Genomic DNA, 22325 nt, shown 5'->3' with positions numbered 1-22325 from the left:
TTCTGAGGGACGCACACTCAGGAGAAGCACCCTCTGGGTCTCAGTTTTCTTGATTTAAACCTTGAGGTGATAAAGCCGTTGCCACATGGAGTAGCAATGATGACATGGCGGTAACGGATATCAAGCAGACAGCATGGAGTAGGTGCTTGGGGAGGTTAGTTCCCTGCTCTTCCTTTCACAGGTGGGATACTTCCTTCTGCTCTTGTGCCATCTGTGCTTACCCTTCTTGTGGCTGCCTGGCTTTGCCCTGGGGCCCTCCCCACTGCCCAAGGCTGGCCACGTTTCTGTCCTTGAGGGTAGGGGGGTAGGTGACCTCGGCCAGGAAGCCAGGGGCTGGATACATCATAAGAGCTCTTTTGTGTATATACTTATGTTGTTAGATAGCAAATAGCTAGATTCTCTTTAGTTTACATGGGAGGACACAAGTCCAGAGAAGGGAAGGGTCTTTTCCAAGGCCACACAGCAAGTCAAGATGGGGGTTCCTGATTTCTAGGCCAGTCCCCCCAAACTGCCTCCCTATGAAATGAACATGTTTTCAGCCCCACAAGTTATGTCCTGGGTCTTGGGAGAGCCCAGTAGGAGTGGGGCAGAGGACTGGCTTTTGGTTAGGGTCGGCAGGGTCCCCAGAAGCAGCAGTCAGTAAATATGTTTGGTGCTTTCTTAGAGTCTGGAATAGCATCTAAGAGGGAATGGTTTGTATGGCCTGGAATAGCACCTAAGAGGGAATGGTTTGTATGGCCCCACTCTTTAGCAGCTTGGACTGAGGCCTTTGTTTTCTTCTTCATATGCACATTTGAGTGAGAGAAGCAGCTGGGGCCATCTAACCATTTGATGCTGCCTCCAGGACCCAACCTGAGCGTTGGAAGAGCTTAGATGCGGAGGTTTCAGAATGAAATCCAATGAGCATTTTTTTTAAAAATTTGTTTTAAGTTTATGTATTTATTTTGAGGGAGACAGAGACAGTGCAAGTGGGGAGGGGCAGGGACAGGGAGAGAGAGAATCCCAAGCAGGCTCTTGTGCTGCAGAGTCAGCCACGGGGCTCAAACTCATGAAACTGTGAGATCATGACCTGAGCCAAAAGCAAGAGTCGGACACGTAACCAACTAAGCCACCCAGGTGCCCAGGTGCTCCAGCATTTTTTTTTCTTTTTTCCTTCCTTCCTTCCTTCCTTCCTTCCTTCCTTCCTTCCTTCCTTCCTTCCTTCCTTCCTTCCTTCCTTCCTTCCTTTCTTTCTCTTTGGTTTCTTCCCTGGTGGGCCAAGCTGGACTGCCTTTAGTCATGCCCCATTCTCCCACCTTCAACTTCATGCTGGTTTTGTCTTCCCAAAGCTTAGCTTTTAGCACTCAAATCCTGGCTCAGTCACAGACTTGACTGTGTTGCCTTTGGCAAGTCACCTAGCCCCTCAGAACCTGGTCTTCCACCTGTGAAATAGGAATAATAATCTCACAGGGAAATTGTTAACAGATGCATATGAAATGCCTCCCTCCTGCCAGACGCACAGTAAGCTGTTCTCTGCCACCTACAGAAACGAAAGCAAACTCCTTGTCTTGACATTGGAGGTCCTCCACCGCATGGCCCCAACCAATCTCCTAATCCTCGTTCCTCGCCCACACTTTGACCACCCACTCACTGTTCCCTGAAAAGGCCTGTGTGTAATTTTCAGACTCTATTTTACCTGTGCCTTCCTGCTCCCTGCCCCACCCCCAGCAAAGGTGCCCCCCCCCAATATCTCTGGTTTTCTCACTGTTAGATGAGCTTAAAAGACCCATCCCTCACAAAGCGTGCCCTTGATCATATCCTCTGAGATCCTTCATGTCATTACCTTTCTTCCTCACCAGGCCTCAAGGGTGACAATGGTCTGAATCATCTGTGTCCAGAGCATTGCACAGCATAGATGACCCTGAAATTTTGTTGATTTGAATGAATAGTTCTTTTCAAGCTAAATCTTAGGTATCTTTGCATTGGTTAACTTATTGATTGGTGCAACCTGTATACCAAGCTTTTGGGCCCCCTGGGACCCCCTCATGCCTCCTCCAGATATTTCCGATGTTGCCCCCTCCACCCTTCACTGGACTATTCCTGCCCTGCCCTCTCCCACTTCCCGGCACCTCACCATCCAGACTGTGGAGGGGTACTTTGGCTCCTTACCTCCCCATTTCTGTGAGGGCCTGAAGACAAGAAGCCTAGTGGCTATCCGGCTCTCAAAGGTCCTACTGCCAGTCTCTTTGGGGATGTAGATGGGGAGGGACAACACATAACAAAGGACAAAGGTCCTAGACTCTCACAGAGTCTTTGTCCTAGACCAGTGCTGTCCAATAAGTCTGTGATGATGAAAATGTCCTATATTTGTGCTGTCCAGTACAGTAACCCCTAGCACATGTGGCTACTGGGCACTTGGGATGTGGCTAGTGCCACTGAGGAACTGAATTTTTAAATTTAAATTTAAATAGCCACATGTAGGTAGTAGCTACCATATTAGTTCAGGACAAGACCCTCAGAAATGTACAGCCTGGTGGGGATAATGTCCATGCAATAGGTACAGTCCCTGAAGGGAGCACAGCACGTGTGGGGGGAGCAAAGAAGGGAAAAATCCAACTTGGGGTCAGCGTGGGTGATTGGTGGGCAAGGAGGGAACTGCCCTATTATCTGTGTCTTGAAAGGTGAGTGGCAGGGGTGGGGACGCCTGGCTGGCTCAGTTGGAAGAACATGGGAGGCTTGATCTCAGGGTCGTGAGTTTGAACCCCATGTTGGGTGTAGAGATTATGTAAATAAAAAACTTAAAAAGAAAGAAAGAAAAGAAAAGTGAGTAGGAGTTATCCTGGTAAAGAAGGGCATGTGTCAGAGGGAGCAGTGTGTACAAAGGCCTGTGAGTGTGTGATGTATGTGAGTGTGTGATGTGTTAGTGGCATACTGAGAACGGAATGGGAGAGGGAAGCCCAGGTGGTAGGCATAGCATATCCCAAAGCACGGAGGCTGGCAGTCAGTGTACCCTCACTCCTCTGTTGCCAACCAGTTTTTTTCACCAGAGCCTCATGAGGACCTGAAGTAAGAGCCCAGGGATACATTAGCCTGTATAGTGTCCCCACTGTAAAATTACTGTTTTTCCCTTTGTAATAAATGAGAAACTTGTGGAGAGCTACATTGAGATTATGCAAATATCCTGTTCTCCTCGAACTTTCACTCACAGGTTTTAGTATTCAATGACAATTCTCCAAGTTGCCAAATGGTGATTTTCAAATGCCACCATTCCTTTGACATGGATTAGTTGGCTCTCCACTATAAGGGAAAGCTTTCCCTTCTTCTACATGTATTTGTTTATCTCCTCATGGACTTTTGGTTGTCTATTGTATTCAGTGGGTTATAACACATTAATATTTGATGTTCAAAAATTCCCCAGATGTGGCCAGCAGGAGGCCCTCCAAGCTGGCTCCTATATCCTCTTGGCCAGTCTCCAACTTTCTTTGAGCATTTCCTTATCTTCTGGCACCACAAGATGCTCCAGGCCCATCATGTACCTTCCCTGCCCCAGTCTTGGAATAAGCCACTTTACCCAAGGAGCCCTGGTCCTTTTTAGTGGAGAATGGCATTTGGGAACCAAGATTTGGGCCAAGATTTTAGGGTTATAGGTGTGTTTTAAGAGTTTACTTTTTTACTTGGAAAAAGTCTGAGCATCTGTCAATGATTTTCTTACTCCATCCTTCCTTTAAGGAAAAGCTTTCCCCTTTCCCTCATTTTATTTATGTATATCAGTGTGGAGTCATGAATTTTTATTTCACTCTTCAATGAATTATAATCCACTATCATAATTCATTTGGAATTATCATTATTTTGAATATATATTATGTGTATGTATGTATCCATGAGTTCACACAGATACCTTGATGCCTTTAGGAGGCTCTTTTAATAATCCAGGCTAGAGATAATAAATGGCTCTCAGGGGGATAGAAGATTAGAAAATGGCATGAGGAGGGTATGGATGGATTCCACAGCTATTTAGTTAGAACTCACAGCTCATACCTGCATCACTAGAAGGGACCCTATTTTACAAATCAAAAAAGTGAGGTACAAAGTCACTCTCATCCTGTTCATCCAGAAAACATGGACTGGATGAGTGTGGTTGAGAGCCCAGCCAAGGCTTCTAATCACTGCCCTGCACCAGCTCCATGCCAGACTCTCTCTCCAGGTGGGTAGGTGAGGCCAACCTAGCCCCCAGCCCAGGGTGGGCTCCCTGATGCTTCCCAATTCTTAACTCTGCAGTTCCCAGATGCAGATTTATCTCCAGCAAGACCCAAGGGTTGGGGAAGGAACCCATTTCCTGAGCATTTTATTGGGCCTGGGGGTGGGTGGGTGTGGGGAGCACCATCTGAGACTTTTACAGCAGTCACAGAGACCTGGGTTTGAATTCTGGGTCTTCCACTTACTAGCCATATGACTTGGTAAGCTTCCCTGAGCTTCAGTCCCCTTATCTGTAAAACAAGGATAACAATACTAATGTCATAGCAGTCGGCCCTTGATGAACGGTAGTTATCATTATCTCTCATCTTCATAACTACCCTGTGAGGAAAGGATTATAGAGCCTCATTGGATAAGTGAGAAAATAAAGGCTACAGGAAATGAGGTACTTTGCAGATCTCAGTTGGTAAATGTCAGCTTCAGGAAAGCAGGGACCATGTCTGTCTTGGTCACCATTATATTCTCAGGCCCAGAAAAGTGCCTGGTGCATAAGAGGAATTTAATAAATATTTGTGAATGAATGAATTAGATCTGACTGGCTTCAAAGACTCTATGCAATTTCCATTTGCCCTTCTGGGATGGTGGGGATGGTGTCTGGGCTAAGGACCTCAGAGAAGGCTGAGCTAGGACCCCAAACCTGGTCTCCTGACTCCTGATTCATGTTCTTTGCCCTTCACTGAGCTGCATCTAGATGGAAAAGCTGAACTTCTTTTAGCCTAGGATTTGGCATATTTCCCACCTTCTGCATTCTCCTTACCCTTCTCCTGCCCCATCCTATTCCTGGTGAGAAAAATAATAGGAAGAACATTTGACCAGGAGGTAGCAACTTCCTGTGTAACAGTGGCCAAGTTGTTTAATCTTTCTAGAATTTAGTTCCTCATCTATAGAATGGGTAAATTGACCTACATCTTTCCCAGGACAAAGGTTAAGGGAAATTGCAAAGATTAATAATAATTGAAATAATTAGACCTATCTGACTCTAGGGTGTGAGCGCCTACTGGTGTGCACCGCTCTACAGATAGGATGTCCTTAGCTCAGTCCTGAAGTAGGCAGAATAATGCACCTAACTGGGACACAGTATATGATTAGGAACGGTTAACTGTTCCCTGCTTCAAACATATTTAAGCTTATAACAGATGTTTAATATACACAGAAAGTGTTTGCAAAGAGTATGTATTAATTTTTAGTCAATATATACTAAGGATGCTCAAAAATATACATTCATTTTTCTTTTGTTTACTCAACATTTACTGCTTACCATGCCAAGTGCTAAGGATGTATAAAGCCACATGGTCCCTGCCCTTAAGGAATTCAATCTAATGGGGGAACACAAAATAAGCACTTACACAAGTACTCTAATGTGTGAATAGTAGGTGTCCAAACTGTATGCAATAGGCCCACAATCATGTATAACATAATCCTCAAATGCAACAGATGCCTGATGTGTGGGCAAAGTACTGGTTTGATGCATGCAACGGGTTAGTTGCCATAAACCTATTCGTAAACTGCTCAATGAACATGCACACAATAGTAGATATACACATGGCAGGTACTCAAATGCATATGACAGGGCTATACACAATAAATACAACCCATGTACACAATGTTTGATAAGTACACTGTAGGCTTACAAATGGTAGGTGTTTCATACAGTAGGCATTAGTAGGCGATAAATATGCTGTTGCTAAACATCCAACAGTTAAAATATATATACACTTAGGCTTATTTTATAGGAGTACCTTCCACAAATGTGTACACAATAAAAGTGCATACAGAACATTTGAAAGTGTTCATTAAAATGCTGACGGACAATGACTCTTGGGGGGTATGAATGGAAGCCCCATCTCTGAGAGGCCTCTACACATAACCTTGGATGAAATAAATATTTCCTTTCTCTCCTTGGGACCCAGGATTCCAAAAATCCGTAATTCCCAGGGGGTAAGCAACATCTTGTCTTCCTTCTTTCAAAGCCCCAGCGGTGTCAGCGCCTAGAGCTGGGAACTCCCACGTCTCCCTCAACCTGCATGCCAGCAGGCACCCAAAGCCGCCTTCTGAGGCCCACACCGGAAAGACCCTGGAGAAGAAATTGTTGGGGCGGGGCTCGCGCCAGGGCTGAGGTCATAGAGGGGGGAGCCAATTTGGACCCACCACCCACTAACGCCAGCTCCTCTTCCGGTCTCTCTTCGTAACGCGCATGCGCATCACTGGCCTTTAAACGTGCGCCTCCGGTCCACCGGAAAAAGGTTCCGACAGTCGAATTACGGCTTTGCTCCTCCGCCACCGTGGTGGACTATTTACTCTCAGTCTGGGAGGTACTTTTGCGTCCCTGCTTCCAAATAGGGAACCCATGCCTGCAGATTCAGCTAGGTCTCCATGGGATGAAAGTTTCTTAGAGCTTGGCCTCACGCAAGGTATACGAGGCTCGGAGGGACACGCCGCGGAGGGATCCGGTTTGTTGTGGTGAGGGGAGGGGGGAGGAGACGCTGACAAACCAAGATGGCGGCGGCGGCGCCGAAGGCCGCGGCGGCTGGGAGGTAACTGTAGTGGTGAAGGCTGCGGTAGTTGGGAGGCAGCGGCAGAGTTTGGAAGGAACGAGGCAGGACGAAGAGGCGGTAGCAGTAGCGCCATCCTGAGCCTCTCAGAGCGTGGCAGCTACACGCCCCCCAAGGCCCTCGGCGGGCGGCGGCCGCCCCGCTTAGGGCCTAGTCCCCGAGCAGTGCCTCGGCTTCATACCGCGGTGTCCGCCATGAGTCCTTAAGGGCGGTCCGAGCCGTCCAAGTCCTAGGGCCCACCATGGAGCCGGGGTCCGACGACTTCCTACCGCCGCCGGAGTGCCCGGTGTTCGAGCCTAGCTGGGCCGAGTTCCGAGACCCTCTTGGCTACATCGCGAAAATCCGGCCCATCGCCGAGAAGTCGGGCATTTGCAAGATCCGCCCACCCGCGGTAAGTCCCGGGGTCCGTGGTCGCCGGCGGCGAGGCCAGGGATGAAGAACTAGCGTAGCTGGTGGAGAACTCTGGGGCGGAGGGCAGCTCGAGGTGTGGAGAAATGGGGGTGGCTGGGACCGTTGTGGATGTGGCGCGGGTCGGAGAAAGGATGATATGGGGCCAGGGGTCCTCTAGCGGTGTGAGGCGCCCAAGGGACTTGGGTCTCTGACCCATCCCCACTTTCACTCCGCCTTTCAGATTCATTCCTGGTGAGGTTCAAAACGGGGATGCCTAGTGGACCCGGGAGAGTTCAGAGAGGTATCTACACATCTCTCAGTTATCCCGGACCACCCAGGTCAAGGCTGTACCAAACAAGGCTTTTTTCCGTTTATTGTCATCACTTCCCTCGAGGCAGGCAATGTGCTGTAGTGGAGAGATCACAGCTCTAAAGGGAGACAGACCTGAGTTCAAAATTCCACTGTGAAGCTTACCAGCTGTGTGACCTTGGACAAGTAACTTAATCTCTCTGAGCCTGTGAATGGAGTCCCCTGAATGCTTATTTTGAGAATTGGATTAAGCTAGGTAGAGTCTCTGTGTAGTAGGCGCTAGGTAAGTGGTAATTATTGTGACTGCGAAGGTGTTTGATGTGGTCATTGGTTTGCTCCTATGTAGGTTGACTCATATTTACTCACGCCCTGTCAGACCAATCCATCTATGATAATGTCCTGGCCTAGTAGATCAGGAAATTCTATTACAGGAAATGTTCTATCTGGCTCCCCTGAGATGGGATTAGGGAATTGTCCCCTTCTTTTCCTAGCTGAAGGCAATATCCTTCCCTGCACATCACCCCCCATCCCTCCAGACCTGGCTCCTATGGGTAGGCTTGGACCAGCCGGCTTGACAGTGGGGTATGAGTCCTTCTCAGAAGATTTTGTACTGTGTTCTGTCCCAGGATGTAGCAGGTCCCAGAGGATAGGGTATTCTTGGACTCCCCAAAACAGAATGGAGCTATGGAAGTCTGTCTCCTTTAGAACACTTGATTTCCAGAGGTCAATGACAAAGGGCATATCTTTGTTCCTAGGCCTGGCCTCAGGGCCGCGAGAAGTCCCCCAAGGGCTAGGATAGGCTGCCACCTTGCTGGCATGGAGGAGAAATGATGGTATGTGTTGTTCAGTCACCACTTGGGATTCCAAGGACAGGAATTGAGTTTGGAACAGGGTGTTTTTGAGTAGGTGTCTCCTGGCTGAAACAGGATGGGAAGCCTCACTGCCACCTGAGGAGGGCACCACAGGCCTCCTTGTCCATCTTGGTGTTTTCTGGTGTTCAGCCACAGATCTAGGCTAGTTTCAAATGGATCTTTTGGGAGGTGTTGAGTATACTAATTTTTCCCTTGTTGGAGCCTGCCATAGATCTTTGAGGTATCCTTGTTCATGGTGAAGGAGTGGCATTTGGTAGCGAGAAGTCAAAAAGGCTAGCAGAAGGGAGAGGCTGGAGTCCTGGGCAGCCTCAAGAAGGCACTCCCTGAAGTGGTCCAGCAGGCAAGGAATCGTATCTGACACAGAGGGTAGCTGAGGCCTGAATTTCTGTTTTTCTGCCTTAGACTTATTGGGCCGGCTGGCCTTGTGCAGGTGTTGTTACCCTTCCTTGGGGGACCAGGAAGGGGAAAAGTGACACATCCCTAGTGTGTGTGTGACCTGCGGGAGGCCATCTTTTGTTATGCTTCTCTACCCCAACAGTGTACTTCCCTCAAATCCAGGAGACCTAGTCTCTCTGGTTTTGTTCAGTTTTTTCCTCTTGTAGAGCTGCTCGTACGCCACCTTTAGGCAGCCAGGCCATCTAGCTGGAATTCGAAACCCTTGCCCAAGTGGTGCTTCAGCCCAGGGTGGGAACCTGTGTATGGGTGGGTGCTTGGAAATTGGAGGTTTGCCTGAGGAAGGGCGATTTGGGCTTTGAATTGCTAGACAGTTGACTGCTGCTCTTGGGGAAGGTGGGAGGAGAGTGTTGGTACCCTGGAGTAGACCCAGGGGATCTTGGAAGGCTCTTGCTTCCTGCATCGGGTAGCCAACTTTTTTATCACCATCTTAATAATACGGGTGTGTTTGGCACACAGGAGTAGGAGACTGAAGGCAGAATGAGGGAGCTCATAGGTTCCAGGGAGAGCTGGGTGGGGGTTTGCTGGACCTTCCCCAGCTATCTGTTGCACCCACAGCTCCTGCTCTAGGATTAGGTTCTGCCATTTCCTGTCCGGTTGCTTGATGCTGTGCTTATTCTTATCCAGAACTTGATTCAGCAGGAAAGAAGGGTTCCTGGAGTTTTGGGTTTGAGTACCTTTCTACCTGCGCTAAGGGGAGTGCCCTACTGGTGGGTGGCAAGAGGGCATGAGGAGCTTGTCTGGGCTTGAGCCATACCATTTTAGTCTCTTTTCTCTCTCTTTTCTTTCTTTCTTTTTTTTTTTTTTAATTTGCCCCTGCTTCACTGAGCCCCAGGTGTTTGCTGCAAACCTGCTTCGGCTGGAGGGTTGGGGGATTGAGGGGAGTATGTGTGCCTGCAAGTAAGAGTCCTCTGGCCTCTTTTCTAAAAGTGTGTGTGCAGAAAAGGCCAACAGCTTTTTCTTCTCTTTTACTACCCCCCCACTTCCATATGTATGCATGTGTGTATGAACACTGGTATCCTGGTGTTGTACAAAGCCTTGGACTGGAGGTCTGAAGACGTGGGTTCTAGTCTGACTCTACCACTAAATCAGCATATGATTTTGGAGAAATCGCAATTCATATCTGGGCCTCACTTTCCCCATTCATAAAATGAGAGCATTGGTCTAGGTTACTCTGGGTGGTTTTTACCACCCCAGCAGGAGCTAGGGCTTTGGGGAGGAGAGGACTGCATGGGAGGTTTTGGAGACAAGGCCATCAGGGAGGGGCTCCCCACAGTTACCCTTTGGTAGGACACAACAAGCCTCAACTTGGCATGGCAGTTACCCCCCACTTTCATTATCCTTCCGCAACTTCCTTCTCCTCAAATTCTCCTATTCTTTGCGACCATGATTGGGTATCCCATCACTAGCCTTTTCCCCTGCTTCCCCCCCCCCCCCCCCCCCCCACCTTTTCCTGTACCAGGCAGGTGTTTGAGAGAGGACCCACAGGAAGCCTTCCAGACTGGGTGAATGATGCAGATTCTTGCTCCCCATCCCTTGCTTTTCCCTGCAGCACATGTCTCAGGCCCTTTAAACTGAGAAAAGAGATTAAAGGCCCGAACCTTTAAATCCTGCCAGAATTGGAGCTGAGCTACCCTACGTGTATATTAGGTGGTGGAGTTAGCTTAAGATACCAGGTCTTAAGGATGACTCCTTTGAATAACATTTTTCATTTGAAAACCAATTTAATTTGCTGTATCAGTATTATGAGGAAACCAGGGCAAGTGTTCATATTCCCACCTTACAGATGAGAAAACAGGTTCAGAAAAGTAAAATCCCACAGCTAGTAAGTAGTGGAGCTAGAACATGAACCCAGGTCTTCTGACTCCAGATCCCTGTGCTTACCAGTACTTCCAGACTGTGTCCTACAGTACATGGCTGGGGAACAAGGAGTTAATGTGGATGTAGGGAGAGTTTGAGGTCAACTGTTTTGGGCCCCATCTCTCTCTTTCTTGAAATCCTGGTGCTGTACTGTTGGAGGGACTTGGGAGAAATTTCAATGCTTGGGGCATTGAGTATGGACTTGAGGGACTTCTAGGGCCCTGTGGTGAGTTCTGGGGGGCAGGTAGTGGGTTGGGTGTTTGCCAAGTTAAAGGGCCTGGGGTGGCCAGAGGTCTGGGAAGGCACAAATGGGGTGCTGAGCTGCTTGTGGTGCCCTCTGGCCTTGCACTATGCTGGAATAACTCAACTCCCTTTCCCCTCTGTGTAACCCCCCAGGACTGGCAGCCACCCTTTGCTGTAGAAGTGGACAACTTCAGGTTTACTCCCCGAATCCAGAGGCTGAATGAACTAGAGGTGAGAAGACTAGCAGCTGGTGGCGGGGTTGGATATGTGAACTCCGATTCCACTTCCCTCATACCTTCTTGAGCTAAGGTGCTTTACCTGACTATGCCTTTATTCTCTCTCCTGTGAAGTTGCGTGGAGGTCATAGAGGAAGCTTTAGAGCTCTGTGTATAACCAAGAGCAGGAGTATTTAGGATCTCTAATATGATAGCTCAAAGACTAGGAACGTCCCTTTCCCTAAAGGTTTGCTACTTCTGAAAGTCCCCTGTCAGCCAGCCTACTGTAACTGAGTCAACAAAAGGGAAATAGGGGGTTGGCTGAGCCCTTTCATGCTTGGCCAGCTGAATGTGGTCTCATTATCCAATTCATCCACAATCCTGTGCTTCTGGCCTGCCTTCTATGGGGCTTGGTGAGGTGGGACATGAGGTAGAGGGGCAGGAACAACACAAGAACTGGTCTTTATCAAGGCTAAAATGGTTATAAACTTGGACAGGGGTCAGGCAGGTAGGCTTTTCCCTCTCCCTTTTCTGTACAGGAAGTCCAGGCCCTGTGCATGGATAGGTGAGGTTCTCCACTAAGGGCTTGAGAATGCCCTGGGATAATGAGAGTGTGTGCTTTGAAACCAGTTCCTAGGAAGATCCTGAAGTTTCCCAGGGAAGATACAGTTGAGAACTATGTTACCACCTTTCTCTCTCATTATGTATCCATAAACCTTACTAGATGCCCTGGGGAGGGGGAGTGTATTGGGCCCTACTGGAAACTTATGACCTAAAAGCTTCCTTGTTTCTAGACTTCAGTTCCTCAACCTTGATGCTATTGACATTTTGGCCCAGATAATTTTTTGTCATGGAGGGGCTATCCTATGCATTGTAGGATGTTTATCAGTACCCTTGGCTTCTACTTGTTAGATGCCAGTAATACCTTTTCCCAGTTATAACAATCAAAAATGTCTCCAGGCATTGCTAAATATCTCCCCAGGGAGCAAAATTGTTCCTCATTGAGAACCACTGTTGTAGGGTCAGTCTAGGAGCTGTCCTGGTCAGGGAAAAAAATCATCTCATGAATGGGGTGTAAGTTCGTTAAAGAAATGGATCTATGGAGGTACAGCTAGTGCAAGGTGTTACCTAGCATGGGACAAGGGCAGGTTTTCTAGAGATACTGTGCTGGCTGTTGATGGGGAGGAGCAAGGAAGAAGCCAAGATTGGAAAGCTAAGATGGAGGGAGTAGAGTTGCTGGCCTCTTCCAGGTTTCCGCAGTTAAATAGCCATAGGTTGTTTTCTTTCCACAAATAGACCTTAGTTTTCCCCATCTATGAAATAGAACTGTTTCTGTTCTTCTAATGGGATCTGAGCAAGGCGGTGAATGGTAGTGACTTATCTAGTTCTCCATAGAATTAGGCTATCTGACCAGGGCAAGGTGGTTCTAGACTTAGAGCCTTGGGGAGCCTTTCTTGGGTCACTGAGATTTCAGGGAAGCAAGCAAGGTACATGCCTTGTTCCTAGGATACTTGGCCCACATCGGGTCCTGGGTTGGTCAGGTGCCAGTGCTGCTTTGGTATACTGTCTCTTAGTTCTTTAGGCCATTCTGTCTCCAGCATGCACTCTCAGCCTTCAGCCACCATGGGACAAGTTCTGTGGTGCATAAGAAGAGGTAAATGTGCTCTTTTGGAGCCTTCAATCTGAAACATGCCTAGAACTTAGATACAGTTCTGGAGTTTCCAGAGGGTCTTCACTGTTTCTCTCATAACTCCACCCTTCTGGAGTAAGTGGACTGGGCAGTTATGTTAGTTCCCCCTTATAATCAGAAAATGGAGTTTCAGAGAATAGAAGGCTATACAAGCAAATCAATAGCAGGAAACAAGCTGAAACTTAAGTTATTTGACGTTCAGATCTCTTGATACCTGCTCTGTGACTTCAGGAAACAGAGGCTGTAACAGGAATGGTGATATTCACACAGCCCTGTCGAAGAGATTGAGAGAGCTGTTGTGACCTAACCCTCTCTGTTTTGGAACCTTGGGCTTATCCTACTGACTAGAAGGTGGCAGAGATGAGAGAGAGGTGGGCTAAGCACTGCCTAGAGTTTGGGATCCATTTCACGGGGAGAGGCCTTGGATGGTGGGCTGCTCTGTACACGTTCTTCTCTCCTAAGATTAGGCCAGAAGATGGGGCTCAGGTGGAGGGGGAGGCCATCCTCTTTGAGCAATTTCTTCTCCAGGCCCAGACAAGAGTGAAGCTGAACTATTTGGACCAGATTGCCAAATTCTGGGAAATCCAGGGCTCCTCCTTAAAAATTCCCAATGTAGAACGGCGGATCTTGGACCTCTACAGCCTCAGCAAAGTAAGAGAAGGTTTTTCTCAAACCCCTCCCCACCCCTTAATATCCTTGGTACTCTGGGGGCTCCCTTGGTTTGGGTATTAGATCTCTAGGCTGCAGTGGAGGGGCACAGCCTGGTAGCACATGAGCTGTTGTCAGAACTTCTTGGTGTCTCCTACTGCAATTTGAATCTGAGTGGTGGTGGTAGGAGGAGGGAATAGTCCTCACTGAAGCGAGGGGCCGGACTTGTTCTCATTTCCCTTTCTGCAGGCCTATTCCCTCATGTACATACACACAGCACATCCACATCCCTTCCTGCTTGTCCCTGCAGATCGTGGTGGAGGAAGGTGGCTATGAAGCCATCTGCAAAGACCGTCGGTGGGCCCGGGTGGCCCAGCGCCTCAACTACCCACCAGGCAAAAACATTGGTTCCCTGCTACGTTCCCACTATGAACGCATCGTTTACCCCTATGAGATGTACCAGTCTGGAGCCAACCTGGTGGTAAGGATGCCAGGCTGGGGTGGAAAAAGGCTTTCCCCTCCACACCAGATGCAGATCTCCCACACTTGGCTCTTAATGGAACTGGTTCAGAGAACTGGAGACCTGGGAGCTAGACTCTACCCTTTTTTAGTGGTGCTTATTCTCTTCCATGCTGCCCAGGATCAGAGGTCCTGGAGTTGCCCATAGGGCCAGCCTACTATCCAATATATAACAAGGTTTTAACTGATAAAGGAATTCCAAGGAGGGAGAGACATTTTGGACTTGGAGAGGTCTGGGAAGAGATGGCATCTGATTTAGTTAGGGAGATGGTTGTGGGGAGGTGGTTTGAAGGAGGAATGACCTAAGCAAAGGCAAGAGAAGAATTATCAAACTGTGTGCTGGTGTCATTGGTAACGACCAGTTGAGCATGGCCTTTTGGTGTGGGCCATGTGGGTGCAGCCACAGCTTGGTTTGCCATTGGGTAAGGGTAGAGGGAAGTCATTGTTGGGGTCTAGGGCCCCATACCCTCACCCTTACTCCTCACTTGTCCCCAGCAGTGCAACACACGTCCATTTGATAATGAGGAAAAGGACAAGGAATACAAACCCCACAGTATCCCCCTTCGACAGTCCGTGCAACCTTCCAAGTTCAATAGCTATGGCCGGCGGGCCAAGAGACTGCAGCCTGATGTGAGTACTTCACTTCTAACTCAGAGCTTTGGAGGTGGGAGTCCTCTCCCTTCCTCTGACCAGAGTTCTGTTCCCTGTTCCACTTTTCTTCACTCCACTCTCTGAGTTCTGAGCAGAAGTGTGCCCCCCTCCAGCTTCTGAGCTGGGTCTTGATCTCCTCATACAGTATCTTTTCTTTGTCGGCCCTTCTTGCCTATCTTGTTCTTTCCTGACTCACTCTGCTTGTAGGGGTAGAACTCTTCTTTTCCCTTATACCTGTATCCTAGCTTTAGGCAGAAGCTTGTGTGCCAGACATTCTTCTAGGCACTGGGGATACAGTAGAATAAGATAGACATTGTCCCTGGGCTCACCGAAGCATGTCATTTAGCAGATTGTATTAGTCACTGTCATTTATTGGTAGTGTCAAACACTGTTAGATTTCTTTATATATGTTATCCCCAAAACTCTTTGTAAGCCTCCCTGTAAGGTAGGAGTTAATATTCTTGTTTTACAGTTGGGAAAACAAATTGCATCTTAATTTTTTTCCAAGAGAGGGCTGAGGGGGGAGCTCACTTAACCCTAGTTTCCAAAAAGCAGCTCTGAATTCTTGCCCAGGCCTGCTCTTGCCTTAGTCCCTGGCATGAGCTCAAGTGATATATAGTCCAAGCTATTGTTCTTTTAGGATGGGTAGTCTGCCTCAGATAGCAGGCTTGATTCATTTCCTTTTTTTCTCCCAGCCGGAACCCACGGAAGAAGACATTGAAAAGAATCCGGAACTGAAGAAGCTACAGATCTATGGGGCAGGCCCCAAGATGATGGGCCTGGGCCTCATGGCCAAGGATAAGACTCTGCGGAAGAAAGGTGAGGCCTGACAGGCTGGGGCAGTGCGAAGGATGGTGGCTTCGCCTGGGGAGAGGAGGCGGGGCCCTGACTGTTCTAGACCTGTACTTTAGAGCCACTCTTCCCTCTCCCAGATAAGGAAGGGCCTGAGTGTCCCCCCACCGTAGTGGTGAAGGAGGAGTCAGGCGGGGATGTGAAGGTGGAGTCAACCTCACCTAAGACCTTCCTGGAGAGCAAGGAGGAGCTGAGTCACAGCCCAGAGCCCTGCACCAAGATGACCATGAGACTGCGGAGGAACCACAGCAATGCCCAGTTTGTAAGGACCCAGCCCTGACTTCTTAATGCTCTGCTTCTCATCCCTTCAACGAGCATTTCCCCAGCATGGCTCTGGCCCAGGTTGCGTTAAGCACAAAAGTGGGCCTGGTGGGCCCTGCCTTCAGGTAGCTCACTTAATTGGGGAAACAAGGCCAACTCACATGGAACAGAGGACAAGAAAGGGTGATCAAGTGCTGTCAACATGAAGTGCTGGAAGGGTCCAAAGAAGGAGACTCCCTCTCCATTGCTTCAGGATAAAGGCTAAGCTCCTCATTACCATGCATGATCCAGTCCCTGCTGACCTCTAGCCTCATTCCCTAGCACTGCCCACCTCACTCCTCTGCTATAGCCACACTGAACTACTTGTAGGTATGTTCGTTTTTTCCCCGAGATGCGCCATGCTCTTTCTTGCCCCCATCCCTTTGCACATGCTGTTTCTTCTGCCTGGAAGTTTTCCCCTGTGCTCTGCCCCATTGCCAGACTTCAGTTTGCATTCAGGTTTTGGTCAGTTTCAAATGTCACTGTCAAGTGTCCCCTTTTCAGTGAAGTCCTTCCTCAAGGCTATCCCTCCTTATCTCTGGCTGATTTGAGGGCTCCCTTCTCTAGGCTCCCATAGTACCCTTCATGGGCCGATATTGGCAATTGCCACATTGCCCTTTAATTTTTATGAATATGTGTCTCTGGAGTACTGTATGCCTTTAGGAGGCAGATGCCATATTTATTCATTGCTGTACTTCAGAGTTCAGCACAGTGTTGAACACATAAGTGCTCAGTGTTTGTTGAATGAATAAAAATAGGAGATTCACGACTGAATGATAAAGACTCCGCTCTCACAGCTCTACCAGTTTATTTGGGGAGATGGTATGTGCACACAGTTAAACTCCAGAACTAGCATGACTAGCCTGTCACAGGGCTATGAATAATCTAGCCAGCAAGCATGGTGGGTTTCTATTGGAGAGTTATGTGGACTAGAGTACTGTCTGGAGGACAGTTTGAAGGCTGGACAGGGCTTAGATTGATGAACTGTTGCCTCCTTTCCCTGGCAGATCGAGTCCTATGTTTGCCGGATGTGTTCCCGAGGGGATGAGGATGACAAGCTTCTGCTGTGTGATGGCTGTGATGACAACTACCACATCTTCTGCCTGCTGCCTCCTCTGCCTGAGATTCCCAAGGGTGTCTGGAGGTGCCCAAAGTGTGTCATGGCGGTAAGGCCTTCCCAGCCCCAGCTCATGTCTGCCCCATAGGGTATTTTTGCCTTCCTTCATCTGGCCTTATTGAGAACAGCTTCCTAGTTCAGCCACAGTTTAATATTTTGGGTTCCAGCATGGGGCTAGGCTGGGCAGAGTGTTAGGAGAAAGAAGAGGAGGAGACTTAGCCTTTGCTTACGTTCTCTGGGAGCTCCCAGACCACCTGGGGCAGTGAGAGTCATGATTGGACATATGGTATGCTGATGTATAGTCAAATGCTAAATTACGTGTTAGAAACTCTGAGGTGTAGAAGTTCAGAGGAGAGGAAGATGACTAAGGGTAGTAATCAGGGAATGTGTCAGGAATGAGATTTGGAGAACAGGAATATGAAGAAAAAGTTGCTCTTTTGATTTCCAAGTTTTTTATTCTTTGTTTTTTTTAGAAAGCTTGGAAAATAGACAAATTACCTATCATCTTACCATCTAGAGACAACCATTGTTAATAGTCTGGTATATTTTCTTCTCATCTTTTTGTTGTTGCATATATATAACTACCTTTAACGAGTTTGGGCTCTTACTGTATATTTTAATTTGCTACTTTATGATCATTTTCTATATTAAATTTATTCATGGGTATGATTTAATTTTTCTTTTGGGGGGGTCCAAAAGAGATTATGGTTATAATACTTAGTTTTCCTTTTGTTTTGGTAATTTGATTGGTTAGCAGTGATATAGGCTTTAACTAGAAGAGATGGGCAGGCTTTCTAAATCTGGGAATGGAGGCATGCTGGAGCAAGAGTATTTGGGGCAAATGTACCTAGTGCAAGAGGGACAAGTAAGGAGAGCATCTGAAGCAGCAGTGAGGGCTGAGAGGCCTGATCTGTCTGTCAGGTCTGTTTCATGAGCTTTCTACCTTCATCCAAATTCTGGGCACTCATCTACATTTCTCTGTGGGTTTCTGGAAAGCAAATGTGGATGGTCTCTTGTCTTCGGGACTCAGCTGTGGTCATAGAGACTAGGTGTGCATGTGCACACACACAGCTGAGGAAAGAGACCAGGGCAGTGCATAATGGCCTTGGTGTAGTGGTGGAGATTGCTTCAGGGAGGAGTTTGGACGCCAGTAGTATCATAGACAATGAAGGCTGTCAGCTCTGCTTGGCTCTCTTTAAGTGGTTGTGGGCCAGTGGACCAGATTGACATTGATTTTTCAGACATGAGTCTAACTCTGGGGTACATACAGCTCTCATCTAAAACCATGAACATAGGTACAAAGTGAGGTAGACTCAACATCCTGTCTTCTGAGACAGTCTAAAGAACAGGAATAGTGTAGGGTTTGACAGCGTAGGAGCTGGTGCCTTCGTTTTCCATCCTCTGAGCTACTAGAACATTCAGTGCCATTTTCTCAGGCTTGTAGTTCCAGGCTGGGCATTAAGAAAGCTTTCTTACACACCCTGCTTAAACTCCTATTTTAGCCCAAGAGAAAAAAATGGCAGAAGAATATAGGATAGCATATTTAAGTCTGAGTTCATGGTTTAGGTAGTAAAGTCCTAGAGGAAGAAAAGAGCAAAAGCATGGCAGCGCAGTGCATGTGGGGAATGAAAAGACTAAGCTGAGGTGCTAGGAGAAAAAGGTGGAGCTATAAAGTGAGGCCTGCCTCAGGGGCCTTGAGTGCACACCTAGGGTTGTTCTTGTTCCCTGCTCCTACCCCATATTCCAGCTCCGCTTTTGAGGAATCTCCACCCCTGTGCCCTCTACCTTGGTGACATGTTCTCCTTTGGGTTTCAGGAGTGTAAGCGCCCCCCTGAAGCCTTTGGCTTTGAGCAGGCTACCCGGGAATACACTCTGCAGAGCTTTGGCGAGATGGCTGACTCCTTTAAAGCCGATTACTTCAACATGCCTGTGCACGTAGGTGATGGAGGGCTGGGGTAGTGTCAGGGCTAGGGTCGTAGGTGTTGGTGCCTGGTGGTCTTAGCTCTCCTGAGTCACTGGGGCCATGGTCATCTGCTACCCCTGTTCCTCAGATGGTGCCCACAGAACTCGTGGAGAAGGAGTTCTGGCGGTTGGTAAACAGCATTGAGGAAGATGTGACTGTTGAGTATGGGGCTGACATCCATTCCAAAGAATTTGGTAGCGGTTTCCCCGTCAGTGACAGTAAGCGGCACCTAACCCCTGAGGAGGAGGTGAGTGGATGATTCATGATTATATGTCAGTGGTGTGAGCTTTGGCAGGTCATTCAATATCTCTTTTGGGTGGGGATCATTATGCCTGCCTCATAGAGTTGCTGTGAGATTTAGATGAAGATGGTACATGTAAAGAACACAGCCTAGTATCTGGCATGGCACCTCTAGCCACGAGATTGGCTACTTCTTTGTAGGATGGGGATAGTACCTACCTTACAAATTTGTAATAAGAATTAAATGAGAAGGTATATGAAATACTTGGCAGGGTGCCTGGCTCATTCATAAGAAGTGTTCAGGGACTGAGACTGTATGTGCAGGAAAAAAAATGAGGGCCCAGGCCTACCTCAAGAGAAGGGTGCGTTTTGGTCCAATGCGGGGACCTTTAACTTGCAGGTATTTTGGTGGGTGAGTATATCTGTAAAACTTGCTAAAATCGAAGCGAATTGAAATTTTGTGTGCATGCATTTGGTGGAGGGTGGGTGGGAGGTGGAGAATGTCTATAATATTTCTTAGATGTGTCAAAAAGGTCTATGACCTCAAAATTAAGGTTCCCTGGGCTAAAGCTCTCGGTTCCTTAGTATAACCCTCATCCCCTATCCACAAATAACCTGACAGGAGTATGCTACCAGTGGTTGGAACCTGAATGTGATGCCAGTGTTGGAGCAGTCCGTACTATGCCACATCAATGCAGATATTTCTGGCATGAAGGTGCCCTGGCTCTATGTGGGCATGGTCTTTTCAGCCTTTTGCTGGCATATTGAGGATCACTGGAGTTACTCCATTAACTACCTCCATTGGTGAGCGGGGGCCCTGGGAAGTTGGGGAGGCAGGGTAGGCCCCCTGAGGACCATGTGTGTGACCACTCCATATGTCCCCTTTCCACATGGCCAGGGGTGAGCCGAAGACCTGGTATGGGGTACCCTCACTTGCAGCAGAACATTTGGAAGAGGTGATGAAGAAGCTGACACCTGAGCTCTTTGATAGCCAGCCTGACCTCCTGCACCAACTTGTCACCCTCATGAATCCCAATACCCTCATGTCCCATGGTGTGCCGGTGAGTGCTCAGGAAACAAGGACAAGGGGTAGGAATGGTGTAGCCATGTCCTTTGTGGTGGTGGTGGTCATCTGGAATCTACCCGTGCTTCTTTCTCATTCCTCTTATCTTTATTCAACAACTTTAATAGAGACTTCACATAGCAATAGTTAGATACATGATGTGATGGTGAGCGCTCTGGGCCATGTGTTTGAGGGCAACACCTCAGGATGGTTCTTTTCACGTCTGTATGACAGCCAGTAGGAGAGGGAAGTGGCAGAAGGACAGAGCAAGACGCACGTCATTTCCATTCATCTCCTGTTAGTCACAGCTTAGTCACATGGCCATGTCTAGTTACAAGGAAGACTGGAAAATGTGGTTCTTACTCCAGATGGTCATGTACCAGTTAGAAATTCATATTGTTGTGAAAGAGGGTGAGAATGAATATTGGGGGGCAACTAGCAGTCTCTGACATGTTCCATATAGTAGCCCTTTTGGGAGCAATGGGTAGGTCTTTTTACTTATTTAACAGGTCAAAAGTTCTGTGGTAGTAATTATTTTGCAATATATAAGTGTATCAGGTCAACGTGTTGTACACCTTAAACTTGTAGGGTATTATACATCAGCTATATCTCAGTAAAGCTGGAGGAGAAGTAACCTCTAAAAAAAAGTGCCAATGTCAACATTTAAAATAAAGTTGAACCCAGAGTCCTAGACTGAACCTATCCTCCTCCTCTGTGGACTTCTCTCCCACACTATAAAATGTTTTGCTGGGTATACAATCTGGCTTGCCTATAAGAAACTTTCAAGCATTAGCATCAGCCAGTTTTCTGGTGTAGATCTTAAAACAGCCTGATCAACAGTCCTGTAGGGTCAGTAATTGGTACATCATCCACCTGTACTTTGAGTCTTATTCTGTGCTACTCCTCCTCCCCACTCCCTTCAACACCCCCCACCCCCCCCACCCCACCCCCCCGCCGACACCTTGGCTGCCCTGCCACTTGGTCTAATGCATAGGATGTGGTAAGTGGTCAGTACATATTGAATTAATGTCTCCTTGAGATCCCCGAGCACCTGTACAGTAGAGCTTTGGACTAGGTCAGTGGTTCTCATCCATATTGTTTCTTGCCTTCACCTTGTTTTGATATACTACATACCCTGTAGTATTTTTTTATTAGCTACTTTAGTGATACTTAACCAAGCCTTGAGGGATCTAGGGAATTAGTGGAAGTGTATCCTACAACAGTTCAGGCAGCCTTCTTCCACTTGAGGTGGCAGAGTGGTAGGGGGATGGCAGGTATCCTTTTCCGTCACTGCCTCACCCCATTTAAGAATTACTGGACTCAAGAGGTAGAGATGATCAAGGGCCTTCCAGTTCAGCTCTTCGTAAGTAGGCACTGGGTCTGACTTCCTCACAGTCCATTCTTCCTGACACATAGCACAGCATTAGTCCTTGCCTACAGTGCCAAGGAAAATTATGAGTAGAAGAGGATTCTCCTTAAAGATTTAGACAGCCAAGATACACACACACACACACACACACACACACACATGCGCGCGCGCACGTGTGTGTGTGTGTAACTAATCCTTAACTCTTTTTAAGAAAAATTTATTACAGATTTTTAAACATGTGCTCTTTGCTTCCAGCTCCACAGCATTTGTCCTGCTCATGGCTCACCAGCTTCTCTGGCCAGCTGCTGCTTCACCCCACCCCCACCCTGCCCCTCCTATAGGTGGTTCCCAGCATCTCCAGACTCTTTGGACTTGGCAGTATCCCCTCAATCCAAGGCATCTGATTTTCATATTCTCATGCTGGCAGCCTGCAGTTTAGCCAGCTGAAGCTCCCCCAGGATCTATCTTTAGCCCACCCCCTCCCCCCTTCCCCTTTGGCAGAAGAAAACCATTTCTTTTTATAGCTATATAGTGTAAGTTTTATTTTCATTATAAAAGAAACCTGCCCCCTTTCCAGAAAATGGAAATATAGTGATCATCTCTATTTCCTCCACATTTTGTTATGTTTCCCATCTGTTATTTTTCTATGTAAATTTTGATATAACAATCAGTGTATGGGTTTTATAATCTCATTTTAAGTTTAATGATCTAGAACGACACTGTCCAGTTGGGTAGCCACTAGCCACATGTAGCTGCTGAGCACTTGAAACATGGCTAGTCCAATCT

The 22325-nt window shown here is 47.7% G+C and overlaps 1 protein-coding gene across 16 annotated transcripts in view; it reads left to right on the top strand.

Annotated features, from left to right (window-relative positions):
- Positions 1 to 6538: 6538 nt before the first annotated feature.
- Positions 6539 to 22325, top strand: part of KDM5C (lysine demethylase 5C) — a 32583-nt gene continuing 16796 nt past the window's right edge. For 5 of the 16 annotated variants that reach the window (XM_058714129.1, XM_058714128.1, XM_058714118.1 and 2 more), the window contains exons 1-12: positions 6541 to 7176; positions 11066 to 11143; positions 13346 to 13468; positions 13776 to 13946; positions 14480 to 14614; positions 15331 to 15454; positions 15568 to 15749; positions 16795 to 16953; positions 18720 to 18839; positions 18956 to 19114; positions 19730 to 19911; positions 20006 to 20168. In XM_058714129.1, the coding sequence (XP_058570112.1) occupies positions 7027 to 7176; positions 11066 to 11143; positions 13346 to 13468; positions 13776 to 13946; positions 14480 to 14614; positions 15331 to 15454; positions 15568 to 15749; positions 16795 to 16953; positions 18720 to 18839; positions 18956 to 19114; positions 19730 to 19911; positions 20006 to 20168 (1746 nt within the window). In that variant the 5' untranslated portion in view covers positions 6541 to 7026. Of the gene's footprint in view, positions 7177 to 11065; positions 11144 to 13345; positions 13469 to 13775; positions 13947 to 14479; positions 14615 to 15330; positions 15455 to 15567; positions 15750 to 15789; positions 16118 to 16794; positions 16954 to 18719; positions 18840 to 18955; positions 19115 to 19729; positions 19912 to 20005; positions 20169 to 22325 lie in introns of those variants that run through there. The other 11 variants (XM_058714124.1, XM_058714122.1, XM_058714123.1 and 8 more) reach the window with 8 other exon arrangements.

The sequence above is a fragment of the Neofelis nebulosa genome, chromosome X (assembly GCF_028018385.1).
Source record: "Neofelis nebulosa isolate mNeoNeb1 chromosome X, mNeoNeb1.pri, whole genome shotgun sequence".
Classification (NCBI taxonomy): domain Eukaryota; kingdom Metazoa; phylum Chordata; class Mammalia; order Carnivora; family Felidae; genus Neofelis; species Neofelis nebulosa.
Note: the sequence above shows the minus strand (reverse complement) of the source record. Positions and strands in the feature narration are given on the sequence as shown.